Below are 16,979 nucleotides of genomic sequence, written 5' to 3' on the forward strand. Positions count from 1 at the left end.
TCTCTCACACACGCACACACACTGGCAGACGAAGAGGAAATTGTTATATTGCTGATGAGAATGGTATAAAAACCCGAAAGATTACTTTGGCATCATATTGTGTTTGCCAATAAAGGATAGTCAGCCTGTTTAATCACTTTTTTGCTCTGTCACCCTTCTACCCATTCAACTTTTCTTAAATATTTGATTTATTATGAAATTAGTTCACACTTTCAAAGTAAAAACATAATAATGGTAACACTTCATTTTACAGCCCGCTAATTACCTACAAACTATAACAGTGTGATTACATAATTATTACTCGATAATACTTAATAATAGTATTCGTATCAAATACCAGGAAGTACCAATTGTCATCAAGACGTTACCAAAAATTGTTGTGTGTTTGCATATGGGGAGAGTGCCAGACAGGGCTTTCATAGATGCAGTATAAAGATTGTGTGGAGAAAGAGCCCCATAAAGACAACAATATAAGTACACTGAACCCTGCTCAAGGACAAGCCTGCTGAGGAAAATATAGAGCGAGATAAGAAAAGGAAAAGAAAGCACTATAGTCTACAATACCGCCAGATTTCACAAATCCGTCTTGGGATTTCAACCGAAAACCCTCTATTAGACTCTCTAGCCTTCTGGTATTTGTAGTTCAGCACAACAGTGGTACAAGTGGCACTTGTGTCAATGAACCCCAAAGAGACCAGACTAAGAGCACCGATTTGTAAAAATGTCCCTTACTTATTCAATATAGGGACCACTACTATGAAATACTGCACCAGCCATCGCCAGTGTACTGTCCCCTATATCCACTGTGGAGGCAGAACTATCTCTGGCAGATCACCTCTTGTCTTATCACCCATATCTGCATGTTATCACAGAGAGATTGAAGCACCTTTTGGTTCCCCATAGCCTCAGCCATAGAGCTGCAGAGGCTGTACCTTACAGATTACCTTGATGTGTAATAGTGATGGACACAGTCCAGGCAGGCCAAACATAAGTATAGATCTTATGATGAGATGACTCTTGTCCTGTTATAATAGCACGATGGGTTGCTACTGTCCTTTGGTCTAATTACCTACCTGAGAAGTGAGTGATAGATAGTGATCGCCCAGTTCCAACAACATCCCCATAGCCCTGAACCCTTTGCAATTCAAGGTTTGATACTGTGATGATTCCTACCACCCACTTCAGGTGGCTTGCCAACATTTTCAAAAGTCATTTTTGAAAAAGAACAGACCCCAGTATTTTCTAATAAGAAATATGTGAACCACTAAGTAAACTAAACCATATAGTGAAACATAAGTGCAAACACAAGTGCAATTGCTGCTGTGTTTCTGGGCCATGTCATGCGTCTCTTTCTGCTGATATGTTCTGATGCTACACTGTGAGCCTGAAAGGAATGCCCTAACTGATAACAATCTATCTAACATCCCTGCCCCTTTTACAGCAGCCCAGGGTATGATAACCATGTGGACAGAGAAAGCAGTCTCTGGCCATCATTATTACTTGATTATATATGGGTGAGAGAATAACAGACTAAGGTTTGTCAGACTGTATAAGGTATGTCCAGAGAATGATCAGTGATCACCCAGTGTCGTCCCTCCCTCCTCTCCCACACAACGGGCACCATGGCTGGGAACAGGAACGGGACCTTGAGCCTCCTTCAGGCCATGGTCTAAGGTTCACGCTCTTGGAGTAGAGACCATGTTCCAAACAGGCCCTGATAAGATTCATGAGAAAGGCTTTAGCTACACTATAAAGTACAAGTCAAAAGTTTGGACACACCTACTCATTCCAGGGTTTTTCTTTATTTTTACTATTTTCTACATTGTAGAATAATAATGACGACATCAAAACTACGAAATAACACATACGGAATCATGTAGTAACAAAAAAGTGTTAAACACATCTTCAAAGTAGCCACCCTTTGCCTTGATGACAGCTTTGCACACTCTTGGCATTCCCTCCCATCGACCCAGAAGTATTTACATTCAGTTAAACAAACACACGTGCTCAGGAGATGGACATCAGCCTACGAATTACAGCAACTCTCTCTTTCTCCCACTCTCACCAACCCTCTCTCTCTCCTAACTTTTCACTCTTCCTCTCTTGTAACTCTTTTCCGCAACCTTCCACCCCCTTTCTGTTCCTCTGTTTCTCTTTCGCTGTCTCCTTCTCGCTTCCTCCTTGTTCATTGACACAAATACAAGTGAACCAAACCTTGAATGAATGGGGTAAAGCTGGAATAGGGGTGAGGGGGATGTGCGCAGGGGTGTTGTGGGTCGTAGTGGCGGTATGTATGTTGTTTTGTTTTGTTTTCCAAGTTTCTCTGTCTCCTGGTAACATTCCACCATCCTCATTCTCCCTGGTTAATTATCAATCAGATGAATGTCTCTTTGCTCGTTCTGATTGGCTTTCACTGCATCAGGCCAGATAAAACAGATGACACCACCACTAGTCATGGGGTGGGGTGGCTGATGTCTTCGCCTTTTCCTACCCCTGGCTGTCACCCCTGGGACTGACAGACAGGCAGACAGACAGACAGAGACAGAGAGAGAGGACTAACACATAGAGGCCTCTCTCACTATCTCATCCCTTCACTGGAAAAAACATCACATTCTTGTTATTTATTCAAGTGATCTTATTGAGATTAAAACTCTCTTTTCAAAGGGGAGACCTGCCATAGTACGACTGCAACTAAACCGACACTCCATCCTATTATACCTGGAGTTCCAGGCTCTTTCTTAGCTGTGAGGTGTAGCAGCATGGGTAGACCCACTATGAGCCGTGCCACTGCCCTGCTCACACTCCTGGCCTGTCTGGTAAGTCCTTCTGTTTCTCCCTGATGGCTGTTACCCAGGTAGAGATGGAACCCCCTGGAACTGGGTCGCAAGAGGGCATTTTGTGTTGATGGCGTTTCCATTTCCACCACTGGTGTTACAGGGTGTGGTAGTTAAACAACTTGCAAGTGTCTACGTTGCCATTCAACACTAACAGAATCACAATAACTAAGAATCCAGTACTTGAATTAGACTATATTTCTTTGAATATAATAATAGACTTGAAGGAAAGTGTAACTGTAATATTTACTGGGATGTGTTTATATTAATGCAAAGTTTAGGTGTATGTAATATTATACAATTCAGTGTAAAATAGAGGGACTGTAGTTTTTATACTTATTCACTAAGGGGCAAACGTCAAGTTTACTTAGTGGTCATAGTCCAATAACCCTTCCTCTATTTTTATGATTCTTTTCAAGTGTTGTCTAATGTGTTGTTTTAGGATATCTAAAACAGAGATGCCGGGAACTTGACTGTATTGATGCAGACGAATGGACTAATTGAGGGAGTGAAGATATTCTTTCACTACCCATTTATTGTCGCCTTACTAAACAAGGCAAAAATATATTCCAGGGATTTAGCCATGTTGAATGCAGAAACAGTCAGGTACTCAGAAATAGTGAGCCGATCCGACATTTTGTTTCCTTCTGTTGAAAACTGTCTCTAATCTCTCTATTCCTGTACATACTAATACTATCTGTGCTGGTGATTAAGCCTTGAACATACAGTAACTTACTCTCTCCACCCTCTTATTATGATTACGCACAAACAGCAAAGAGCAAGGTAAAAAACAACCTGACATGGCATATAATATTGAATCCATACTGTATAATCTCATTGATAAGAAGTTTCAGGAAGGCGAATACAGAATATTTGTAGGCCAGAAATTTTTATCAGTTGAAAAATAGATAGTGGAACTTAGAAGAGTATCCCAACCAGAAGGATGAAAAAGTGAAAATGTGTATTATGGTTACACGACCACTATCTCCCCTCAGCCATACTAACTCTGTCCATTCACTAGGATCTTAATTTGAGCCAGTTGGCTCCAGCAGGAAATAATCCTCCAGCAACAGGAAATGTGAATTATTATGTGGATTATAATTAATGGACATTTTTGTAGGGGTTGATACACTTTTCGTTAGGGCAAATCAAGTCAAAGTGGTAATGACAAAATTTGGAAGCCTTTTTAAAACACAAATACACTACAAGTTTGCATTTCCTGCTGTGCAGGACAATTCTCAGCAACAAATAGTGATCAAATTCAGATCCTACGTGTGTATGTCTCCCCCAGGTTGTCTTAGAGGCCCGTCATGAGCCAGGATACTGTGCCTTCTACGAGGAGTGTGGTAGGAACCCAACGGTGTCGGGATCCCTCCTCCCCCCCATAATCCCCTGCCTCAACTACAGCCACGCTCGAGCCCTCAAGGGGGAGCACTACCAACAACTCAAAAAGGTCAGTGGTTCTGGCCCAGTAACTCTCTGGGTGGTTCTGTCCGTTTGCTCTGGAGAGCACGAGAGAGAGAGACACACAGTGAGAGAGAGAGAGAGAGAGAGAGACAGAGCTGACAGTGAAAGTGTTTTAAAGCGACAGAGCAATGTCAAGTTTCAGGTAAATGACCTTACTGTTGTTATGATTCTAGGTCTGCCCCATGCTGGACCGTGGAGAGGGCAGCACCACCGCCTGCTGCTCTATAAAGCAGCTCAAGTCCCTGGAAATGAGCCTGATGTTGTCCAAGGCAGTGCTCATGCGCTGCCCCTCCTGTGCTGACAACTTTGCCCACCTCCACTGCATCAACACCTGCAGCCCTAACCAGACCACAACCATTAACGTGACACGCACCATGAACATCACCACCTTGGGGATTGTCAAAGAGGCCGTGGTGGGTTACCAGGCCTACTTGTCCACCTCGTTTGCCGACAAATCCTTTGAGTCCTGCAAGAACGTGAGGATACCCGCCACGGGGGGGTATGCCATCGCTACCATGTGTGGACGCTATGGCTCAGCACTGTGTACTGCTCAGCGCTGGTATGACTTCCAGGGAGACTCCAGTAATGGCCTGGCCCCACTGGACATCGACTTCAGGCTGATTCCAGAAGGGGTCACCGAGGGGATACCCGATGGGGTAGTGCCTTATGCTGGTAGGGCTCTGGGGTGTAACGAGATGACCCCAACAGGGGCAGAGGTTTGCTCCTGCCAGGACTGCCAGGCCTCGTGCCCGGTCATACCCTCTCCCCCACCACCCGCAGAACCCTTCACCATTGGGGGGGTGGACGGCTACCTGGTGCTATGTGTGATCTTCCTCTGCGTTCTCATCCTAGCCTTCCTGCTCTTTGTGCTCTCCACCTACCTCCTGGGGAAGGAAGAGGGCAAGGACTCTGAGAAAGGGAAAGGAAAGGGGAAAGGGATGGATAAGAATGGGAACAATGTGAATGAGAGGCTGATTGAACCGTGGGAGGTGACGTGTACAGACAAGAACAGCCTGGCTACTCAGGAGATCCTGGGCTTTGTGTTCCAGGCATGGGGCACCCTCATCGCCTCACACCCCCTCAAGGTGCTGCTAGCGTCGGCTGTGGTCATAGCTGTCTTCGCCACAGGACTCATGCACATCGAACTGACCACCGACCCGGTCCAGCTGTGGTCCGCCCCAAACAGCCGCGCCCGTATGGAGAAGGACTTCCACGACAAGCACTTTGACCCATTCTTTAGAACCAACCAGCTGATCCTGACAGCGCCGGGCCGACCTGGTCACTTCTACGACTCGTTGCTGTTCGGGAAGCAGAACTTCAGTGGAATCATTGCCAAAGACCTGATCCTGGAACTTCTAGAGCTGCAGAAAAAGATTCAGGTAGGGTAGGCAATGGCACTATAATTGGTATTACTGAAATATCATGAAAATTGTGTTAGTAGTAGTTCTACCAGTTCTACGATAGAGAACATGTGATTATTGACATATTGTATTTATTCATAATGATTGTGATAATCAGAAATCACTAAAGTATTGCAATACTAAACTCCGTTATTGTTTCAACTCTATCTGCAGAACATTGAGTTCTGGTCGAATGATCTGAACCGTACGGCAAGTCTGAAGGATGTGTGCTTCGCGCCTCTCAACCCCTCCAACTCCTCCCTGACCGACTGTGCTGTCAACAGCCTGCCCCAGTACTTCCAGAACAGTGTGGACAACCTCAACGCTAAAGTCAACATGACGGAGCTGGGAGTGACCAAGGAGGTGGACTGGAGAGACCACTTCATCTACTGCGTCAAGTAAGTCTGATTTGTGATGTACCTCTCTTTCTATCAGTGAAAACACAATCAGATTCTAGAGCTGGTTTTTAAATAGTCATTATCTTTGTTCAAAATATGTTTTATCATTGACAGTAAGGCAGTTAAATTAAACATGATCTTGTATACCCCATTCCCTGCAGCTCTCCCCTGTCGTTCAAAGACATCACTGACCTGCAGTTGAGCTGCATGGCTGATTATGGAGCACCAGTCTTCCCCTTCCTCGCAGTGGGAGGATATGAGAGTAAGTCTTCATGTTGTTTTCTTTTGTAATAATACTTTAATAATCCATAGATTGCATTCTTCTTTTGCTCTGCTACCAATCCCGCAGCACAGACACCAACACTAATCGAAAAGCTTGACGACACTTCATAGAATAGATGACTAGTGGTTCTCTGTAGCTCAGTTGGTAGAGAATAGCACAGCTTTCGAGCTTGCAATGCCAGTATAGTGGGTTCGATGCACGCATGAGTTGCTTTGGATAAAATCATCTGCTAAATGGCATTTATTATTATATATTAGATGAATCCTGTGCATTAACCCAGCTTTCGTAATCTCCCCTCTCTCAGATGAGGGCTACACTACAGCAGAAGCTCTCATCCTGACATTCTCCCTCAATAACTACCCTCGAGACAACGTTAAGTTCAAGGTGGCCCTGGAGTGGGAGCAGAGGTTCCTGGACATAGTCCAAGAGTACCAGAAGAGTCCAGGCAACCCGTTCACCTTTGCGTACATGGCTGAGGTACGTACGTAGGCGCACAGACAGGGATATCTCCCATACAGACAATCTACTTATTGATTACCTGCTATTTACCTTGGAAGACATTTACGTGGTCATAATATTGAAATACATTGCTTTATTAGTCTATAATTACCTCTCTCTGTCCTCTCCCCTCTCTCCTTTTCTTTATATCCTTCTCTGCCACTGCTCTCTCCCATCTCTCACCCCTTCCCCGAACCCCTCTATTTCTCTCTCTGTAGAGGTCACTGGAGGATGAGATTAACAGGACGACAGCGGAGGACATCCCCATCTTCATGATCAGCTATGCTGTTATCTTTGTGTACATCGCTGTGGCTCTGGGGGAGTACACCTCCTTCAGTCGAATACTGGTAAGACCACTCCCGGAAATACAATGTGCCAATTTGAATTTCAACTGCTGCCATTTTAGCCAGACACACACAGAAAACACTTGGCCCTAAGCAGAAAGTAAAACCAATAACCTTAGCATCATACAAGGAAAGAAAAGAGGAAATGACTGTATAGATACAGCATGTCCAGATGCAGACAGTCATATTCTCTAAAATTGCAGATTTTTATGCCTGCTTAGCCTTTTGGAGGGCTAGATGGAACAAAAATGGAATTCTCCGTAATGTTAAAAACTGTAACGCTAGTTTGTAAAATAGATGAAGCACTGTACTGTATATGACTAGGGTGGACTAAAAGGTTTTCCTATGCCAGACAGGAAACTGTGGTAAACAGGAGCTGCTCCTGAACTCTGTGGTGTCCCTACAGGTGGACTCAAAGTTCCTGGTTGGTCTGGGTGGTATCCTGGTGGTGGGCTGCTCTGTCCTGGCCTCCATGGGTTTCTACGCCTGGATCGGTATCCCCTCCTCTCTGGTCATCCTCCAGGTTGTCCCCTTCCTGGTGCTGGCCGTAGGAGCTGACAACATCTTTATCTTCGTCCTGGAGTACCAGGTGTGTGTGTTTTATACCTGATTATCACTCTGCTGGGCATGGCCCACGGTCTCATATTCCTACTGCTTAGCTGCTTTGAGTGTGTGCGTGTGCGGGTGCGTGTGCGTGGGCGTGTGGCTGTAAGTCACTTGACTGTTCATGTATTCCACAACGATCGATAGTTCAGTTGGTTCGCTCATAATGTTCTCTTCATCAGGTGGTAGTATTTTCTCTCTCTGGTAATAGTAAAACTCTCTCTCTCAGAGGGACGCACGGAGGCCAGGCGAGAAGAGGGAGGAGCAGATCGGACGTGTCCTTGGAAATGTAGCTCCCAGCATGCTCCTGTGCTCTCTCTCCGAGTCTGTCTGCTTCTTCCTGGGTGAGCTCCCATTGGCGCACTCTAGAACACAGGAACAGAGCACAACAGAAAAGACACTGGCGTTTCTTGTCAGAGAGATGCAATGTTTCTTATTGACTCCTCTGAACCTGTAGCAATTCATCAGGTGTGCAAATAAGTAGACTCGTCCACCAGCTGACTCGCTCTGTCAAACCTACGTGGTAGCAGTGAGCCTGGGTACAAGGTTAGCAACAGCGCGTTCTTTCAAAAGTCACTGTCAACGGCAATGACAATAGTGGTCGATACATACCCGGATGTAGCCCACATTCCATCCGTTTGCTCTAATCAATTCAATACACATGGCGTTGGTGAAGGGGGTTTACAGACTCTATGTTAATGACTAAGCGCTCCCGTTCCTCACCTCTGTCTCCCAGGCGCTCTGAGCACCATGCCTGCTGTCAAGTCCTTCGCTCTGTACGCTGCCCTGGCTGTGCTCATGGACTTCGTGCTGCAGATGACGGCCTTCGTGGCGGTGCTGTCCCTGGACGCCCGACGGCAGGACGGGAACCGCTGCGAGCTGGCCTGCTGCGTCACCGTCAAGACCACGGCCCCCTCCAAACCCAACGAGGGTTTCCTTCTGCCCGTCATGAGGAAATACTATGCCCCCGTCCTCCTTCACCCCGTCACCAGGGTCATAGTGGTAAATAAACAATTGTCTTTTTACCTTTTATACATTGATGTTCCCTCTAGTTAGCTCAGTTGGCTGGTTGTGGTTATGGTTGTGGTTGAAGTCCTCCTCCTCTCTCCCTCTGCCAGATGGTTGTGTTCATCTTTATGTTCATCTCCTCCATCTACCTGATGTTCTATGTGACAGTGGGCCTGGATCAGGAGCTGGCTATGCCCCAGGTGAGTGACACCTGGACATCTGCTTGAATGCATCTCCCATGACACTTTATTCATTCATGAATAACATATAACAACATACAGTATGAACGACAAGAAACGGTATAAATGACAGTACATTTTCATCCATGTACTGGCCACGCGACACCTTCTCCTCTCATCCTCTGTCTCAGGGTTCCTACATGTTGGAGTACTTCAAGTACCTGTATGCATACTTTGAGGTGGGCGTCCCAACCTATTTTGTCACAACAAAGGGCTTTAACTTCACCAGCATAACGGGTATGAATGCAACCTGCTCCAGCGTGGGCTGTGACCCTTTCTCTCTCACTCAGAAGATCCAGTACGCCACTGAATACCCTGACCTGTGAGTAGTCATTCGATTTTAGATTAAACGGAGGATAAAAATAATAATAATAATTACATTTAGAAAGCTAGTTATTTTCACCTGGTCTCAAAGCACTTTATATTGGGTGTGGGTAAATTGGCGTGTATACACTAAGTGTTCAAAACATTAAGAACACATGCTCTTTCCATGACATAGACTGACCAGGTGAATCCAGGTGAAAGCTATGATTACTTATTGATGTCACTTTAATCCACTTCAATCAGTGTAGATGAAGGGGTGGATACAGGTTAAACTTATTTTTAAGCCTTGAGGCAATTGAGAGATGGATTGTGTGTGTGCCATTCAGAGGGTGAATGGGCAAGACAAAAGATTGAAGTGCCTTTGAATGGGGTATGGTAGTAGGTGCCAGGCACACCGGTTTGTGTCAAGAACTGCAATGCTGCTGTATTTTTATGCTCAACCGTTTCCCGAGTGTATCAAGAATGATTCACCACACACACTCTTAGAAAAAAAACATTAAAGGTTTCTTCAGCTGTCCCCATAGGAAAACCCTTTGAAGAACCCTTTTTGGTTCCAGATTGAACCCTTTTGGTTCCAGGTAGAACCCTATTGGGTTCAATTTAGAACCCTTTCCCCAGAGGGTTCTACATGGAACCCAAAAGACTTCTAACTGGAACCAAAAATGGTTGTCCTATGGGGACAGCTGAAGAACCCTTTTGCAAAGGACATCCAGCCAACTAGACACAACTGTGGGAGGCTTTGGAGTCAACATGGGCCAGCATCCCTGTGTAACGCTTTCGACACGTTGTGGAGTCCATGCCCTGACGAATTGAGGCTGTTCTGAGGGCAAAGGGGGGGGGGGGGGGGGGTGCAACTCAAGATTAGGAAGGTGTTCTTAATGTTTTGTACACTCAGTGTATATTCAAACATTTCCAGTCTGTCTCTCTGACTCCTCCCTCACCCTTTTCCCCACTACACTCAACCTTGAACTTATTGATATCCACAAGGCCACCTCACACACAGCCAATCACAACACTTAATGATCAACCCAGTTACATAAAACACATTCAAGAATAGATCAGGGACTAGATGTTTAAGAGAATAGAAAGGCTATATCATCAAATCTGATGACCAAGCTATTTAAGGTTAGGGTTAGTGGTTAAATAGCATTTGTGGTCAGAAAGCGCCACATTTCTGTCCTCTCTAGCATGGAGATAAGGTCTCAGGGCTGCTGGTATCACCACCTCATTAATGCGCCTTTATTTTCGATTTGCCATATCAGCAGCTGGTATTGTAAATGTAAAAGGTAGTATTCCAAGGTCAAAGTTCGGCTGACTCTGGGTGTTTGTGTGAACGTGGATGAAAGTGAAATAAAATAAGGGGGAAGTTTGTAACGATGCCAGAATGATGGGTACTTTCTGATACATAACGGTGCTTGTTTTAATGAGTGTCAACTCATTGATATGATTAACAGATCTTACATGGCCATCCCAGCAAACTCGTGGGTGGACGACTTCATTGACTGGCTTAACCCTGGATCCAAATGCTGTCGGCTCTATTCCATCGGTCCTAACAAAGGGAAATTCTGTCCCGCGAGCGAATGTGAGTACCAAGTACCTCAGAGACAGCCGGACAACCGGAACTAAAAACAAAGAACATTATCCTCTCTGTTTGTTATGCATGAATAACACATAAAGAAACATTGTGTATATCTAACCTGATGTATGATGTGTTGTGTGTGTAGCGGCCTTCCTGTGTGGGAAGAAGTGTATGAAGACTCCCATTAACGGGGTACTGAGGCCCGACATGGAGCAATTCAACCTCTTCCTACCAGACTTCCTAGGCAACAGGCCCGACCTGCAGTGCCCTAAGGGGTGAGTGCCACACACACACGTTCGTACACATGCACACACACACACACACACACACATACACACATGCATGTGTGTAATGGTCTGTTTCTCTTCCTAACAGAGGTCTAGGAGCCTATGACAAGGCTGTGATCACAGATGAGAGTGGAGAAATTATAGGTGAGGAATACTGGATATTATCTATCACATTTTAACCTAATACACAGACAATAAAGCTTCGGAAGTCGAAGGTGACCTGTGTCTCTGTGTTGTTAGCCACCAGGTTCATGGCGTACCACACGGCCCTGACCACCTCCAAGGAGTTCACTGCAGCTCTAAAAATAGCCAGAGAGCTGGCCCACAACATCACCCTCAGCATGAGAGCCATACCTGGCACATCCCAGGACTTTGAGGTCTTCCCCTACACGTGTGTTAACTCAGAGTCCTCCTCCTTTCTCCTCTTCTTTTTCTCCACTTCTCACGTCTTTCCTTATACATCTATTCCTCCTTTCTCTTCTTTTTCTCCACTTCTCACGTCTTTCCTTATACATCTATTCCTCCTTTCTCTTCTTTTTCTCCACTTCTCACGTCTTTCCTTATACATCTATTCCTCCTTTCTCTTCTTTTTCTCCACTTCTCACGTCTTTCCTTATACATCTATTCCTCCTTTCTCATCTTTTTCTCCACTTCTCACGTCTTTCCTTATACATCTATTCCTCCTTTCTCTTCTTTTTCTCCACTTCTCACGTCTTTCCTTATACAGCTATTCCTCCTTTCTCCTCTTCTTTTTGTCCACTTCTCACATGTCTTTCCTTATACATCTATTCCTCCTTTCCCCTCTGGGAGAGGCTGTGGACAAGCATCAGTTAATCAGACTGTCCTTCTTCTCTCCCTCCAGGGTGACCTATGTGTTCTATGAACAGTACCTGACCATTGTGTCTGAGGGACTGTTTAACATCTCCCTGTGCCTACTGCCAACCTTCGTGGTGTGCTGTCTGCTGCTGGGCATGGACCTGCGCTCCGGCGCTCTCAACCTCCTCACCATCATCATGATCACCGTGGATACCGTGGGCGTCATGACACTGTGGGGCATCGACTACAACGCTGTGGCTCTTATCAACCTGGTCACGGTATGGAACCAGAGCACTACTTGTGTTGGTGCGGGTGCAACTTGTTCCAACGTGTCTCAACTTCAGCACCAGTTTGAAACCTCATAAATCCTGTTTGTACACGTGCTGTACATAGTGTCCCCTATCTTTACATCCTGGAATGGACTATAAGCCACCGTCCCCACCCAAGCTGCACTTGACATAAGCAAACATGCGTTTTACACCCTAACCCTCCCCCTTCTCTCTCCCTCTGGTCCGCAGGCAGTGGGTATCTCTGTGGAGTTTGTATCTCACATGACACGTTCCTTTGCCATGAGCATCCAGCCGACACATGTAGAGAGAGCCAAGGAGGCTACTGCTACTATGGGCAGTGCGGTGAGTCCAAGTGCCAGACCACACAACCCCTGTACAGCCATTAGATATATGGCCTTGTTTTAACCACAAAGATATATGTGGACCCTTAATGGACCTTCTTTTTTAATGCTGAATGTATGTTTGTCCCTGTGCGGTTCTACAGGTGTTTGCTGGCGTCGCCATGACGAACCTGCCTGGCATAGTTGTGTTGGCATTTGCCAAAGCCCAGCTCATCCAGATATTCTTCTTCCGTTTAAACCTGGTTATCACTCTGCTGGGCATGGCCCATGGCCTTATATTCCTGCCCGTGCTGCTCAGCTACTTTGGTGAGAGTGTGTGCGTGCGTGCGTGGGCGCGTTTCAACCAACAGATTAGTCACTGAATGAAGGTTTTCACTCTGTGACCTTTTTTGGACTGATACCTTTTTCCCAATCCTGTGTGTCTCTCAGGTCCTGGAGTGAATAAAGCAGTGTTGCTACGGCTACAGCAGGCCAAGGCCCAGGTGCTGGAGCTGAGTAGCAACGCCAAGAACATCTATGACAACATCAGCTATGAAAACCAGGAGAACAGCCCCAACCCAGACACCACCCCCCCATTACCCCGTACGAACCCCGCACCACTGAGAACCTCAAAAAGGTTGCAATAGAAGACACAATAACCCCCCCCCCCCCCCCCCAGAGACAATCTCTGAGGAACAGCTGGATAAAGTGGTGTGAGTGGGCCATTTCTGAACACCACCACATAACCAACTGTTTCCAGTTGATCTACATATACCTCCATAACCATAGGAACCACAAGAGCCCGAAGCAAGGACAATGTATGTAGCAAAGGAGGATCGAATAGAGATTCTATATTGAGCCATATGTGCAGATCTTCATCAATGTCCCCTTATTCAGGAAAGGCAGGAGTGAAGGCCGCAATAGACACGACCGTGCAATATCGACTACCAGATGAACTGTGTGGAGTGGAGATACATAACCACATACTGAACTGAGGGACCTATTGGTCGTTCAACAGAGACATTACTTATAATAGTATACTGTGTAATGTAGACATGTAGTCTCTCATCTCCATATTCTGTATGTGACAGTTTCTGCCTTGGCAGGAGGAACCGGCAGGATGATTTCTGCATTGCAAATTAGGCAGGCACAAAGTGGTTCCTAGTGAGAAATTACAAACAAATATGCTAACAAAATTCGTTTTTTATACTATTAGAATTGTTATGTGTGTCAGTTAAATGTATGTTTATTTAATTTAAATATGTTGTATCTATTAATTAAATCAACTAAAAATGAGTTTAATTTACAAAATCTGTTCATCAAGTATTCCCACGAATAAAAAAGAGATATGTGATCATGTCTGAATGTAATCAAGGTAAGAAATTATAGTTATTTTCAAATTTTATCTCTTTTTGGTTGTGGTCAATTTGCAGTGTACAAATTATAATTGTGTTTCGGTTCCCCTACCATCCACTCCGACAAAATTCAGCCAGCAGCTGAATCTAGTTGCCTGGCCCTCAATTATAGTAAGAGAAAACACTCCAGTTCTTGGTAGTAAATAGTCTTGAAGATTATTTTCTGTATTGTTTGTAAAAAAAATATTGTGAAATGAATATTAAACATGTCTGTAAAGTATGTGTGACTTGACTTTGTAGGCTGTGGTAAACCCAGGAATAAAATGGCGTAATGATTTTCATAAATGCATTACATAAACACAATGGGGCCGATTCCAACCCAAGTTAGGCGGGTGGAAATCGAACGTAATTTCCTTTTAACGCACCTTTCTCTACATGCATATTCTGACCTTGAACATGAGAATAGCATGCTATTCACCCGCTATTAATTCGGGTGGAGGTAGAATAAATTAAGGCGAGGCGGAGGTGTCTACAGATATGCCGTATTCTGACCTTGACTTAATCCCCTCATAATTCCACTACCTCTAAGCGAGAGGAAACCAGCGAACCTACCGGTTCCAAGTGGAACACACATCTATAAAAACAAATCTCAATAGAAACAACACCATTGTCCATGCATTGTGATTTACAACTTGATAAGTGCTATTGATAAGCGCTAGGTAAGAATGAGTAATCCATTTGGATAAGGGAATTGTAAATATAAATGAAACTTGTTTTAGATATATTTTACCTTATAAATCACTGAAGACAAATGTAAAACCAGTCATATGGCATTAAACTGACACATATTAACACTTTCCGACAGTAAAGTTAATGAAACGCTGTGCCATTATGCAGAATTTAAATTGTACGGCCTATTAACTTGCAGGGATGGGCACTCTTGAGTGTCTTAATTATAGGCTACCCCTGACTTAAAATATGTTAAATATTAGCCATTATCAGTATCGACCGTCAGTAGGCCTAATAACCACACATATTTAACTCGTGGTGGTTCCAAACTTTTTCTATTTAAGAATGGAGGCCACTGTGATCTTGGGGACCTTCAATGCTGCAAAAAAATGTTTTACCCTTCCCCAGATCTGTGCTTCGACGCAATCCTGTCTCGGACTTCTACGGACAATTCTTTCAACCTCATGGCTTGGTTTTTGCTCTGACATGCACTGTCAACTGTGGGACCTTAAATAGACAGGAGTGTGCCTTTCCAAATGATGTCCAATCAACTTAAGGTGGACTCTAATCAAGTTGTTGAAACATCTCAAGGATGATCAATGGAAACAGGATGCACCTGAGCTCAATTTCGAGTTTCATAGCAAAGGCTCTGAATACTTACATACAAAAGGTATTTCTGTTTAGAATTTTTTATAAATTTGCACAAATTTCGAAAAACCTGTTTTCGCTTTGTCATTATGGGGTATTGTGTGTAGATTGATGAGGACAATTTTTTATTTAGTCAATTTCAGAATAAGGCTGTAACGTAACAAAACCTGGAAAAGGTCAAGGGCTTTGGATGCTTTCCGAATGCACCATAGCCTAGTTAAATTGTTATGGAGTGGAGCGCAGACCAAGCTGTAACAGTTGGAACCCGACCCATGGCGCAGTACTTTGCCATGTCATCACACACTTCCATGCAGGCAACTGGCCTACTATTGTACACTACTCTCCCTATAATAATTCTATGTACACTAAACTTCCAACATTACCATGGGTTGAAGAACTGAATGTGGCAAACCAGCGTTTTCTTTCTTTAGTGCTTAAAGGCTCTCCAAACCAGTTTTTTATGATTCATAAATACTTTACCTAAATAATCTACAAGATCAGCGGATTTTTAAATCTACCAATTGACACTGAAACTGAGACAAATATGCATATATCTAGATGGCTAAGTCTAAATACCAAATACTGAGAAGTGCGCACTAAAGGCATAAATCGCTGTCTGAATCGCCCCCAACATGAAATCAAATCAAATGTTATTTGTCACATGCGCTGAATACAACAGTGAAATGCTTACTTACAAGCCCTTAACCAACAATGCAGTTTTAAGAAAATACCTAAATAAGTAAAAGATAAAAGTAACAAATAATTAAAGAGCAGCAGTAAAATAACAATAGCGAGGCTTATATACAGGGGGTACCAGTACTGAGTCAATGTGTGGGGGCACCGGTGTCGAGGTAATTGAGGTAATATGTACATGTAGGTAGAGTTATTAAAGTGAATATGCATAGAAAATAACAGAGAGTAGCAGCAGCATAGGAGGCGGGGGGGGGGGGAATTGCAAATAGTCTGGGTAGCAATTTCATTAGATGTTCAGGAGTGTTATGGCTTGGGGGTAGAAGCTGTTTAGAAGCATCTTGGACCTAGACTTAGACTGAGAACAGTCTATGACTAGGGTGGCTGGAGTCATTGACAATTTTTAGGGAATTCCTCTGACACCGCCTGGTATAGAGGTCCTGGATGGCAGGAAGCTTGGCCCCGGTGATGTACTGGGCCGTACGCGCTACCCTCTGTAGTGCCTTGCGGTCGGAGGCCGAGCAGTTGCCATACCAGGCAGTGATGCAACCCGTCCGGATGCTGTCGAAGGTGCAGCTGTAAAACATTTTGAGGATCTGATGACCCATGTCAAATCTTTTCAGTCTCCTGAGGGGGAATAGGTTTTGTCGTGCCCTCTTCACGACTATCTTGGTGTGCTTGGACCATGTTAGTTTGTTGGTGATGTGGGTACCAAGGAACTTGAAGCTCTCAACCTGCTCCACTACAGCCCCGTCGATGAGAATGGGGGCGTGCTCAGCCCTCCTTTTCCTGTAGTCCACAATCATCTCCTTTATCTTGATCACGTTGAGGGAGAGATTGTTGTCCTTGCACCACACGGTCAGGTCT

At 44.6% G+C, this 16,979-nt stretch overlaps 1 protein-coding gene across 1 annotated transcript; it reads left to right on the top strand.

Moving 5' to 3' along the window:
* Positions 1-2,451: 2,451 nt before the first annotated feature.
* Positions 2,452-14,325, top strand: npc1l1 (NPC1-like 1). The gene is made up of 21 exons (XM_014171081.3): positions 2,452-2,816; positions 4,126-4,287; positions 4,475-5,680; positions 5,876-6,099; positions 6,261-6,361; positions 6,687-6,859; positions 7,099-7,227; positions 7,631-7,813; positions 8,057-8,171; positions 8,564-8,829; positions 8,946-9,035; positions 9,206-9,396; positions 10,853-10,980; positions 11,123-11,252; positions 11,353-11,408; positions 11,505-11,655; positions 12,127-12,358; positions 12,599-12,712; positions 12,855-13,017; positions 13,141-13,327; positions 13,372-14,325. The coding sequence occupies exons 1-21, from the start codon at positions 2,760-2,762 to the stop codon at positions 13,514-13,516; spliced, it is 4,203 nt and encodes a 1,400-aa protein (XP_014026556.2). The 5' UTR covers positions 2,452-2,759; the 3' UTR covers positions 13,517-14,325.
* The last annotated feature ends 2,654 nt before the right edge of the window (positions 14,326-16,979 follow it).

Source organism: Salmo salar, chromosome 24 (assembly GCF_965601325.2).
Source record: "Salmo salar chromosome 24, fSalSal1, whole genome shotgun sequence".
Lineage (NCBI taxonomy): Eukaryota > Metazoa > Chordata > Actinopteri > Salmoniformes > Salmonidae > Salmo > Salmo salar.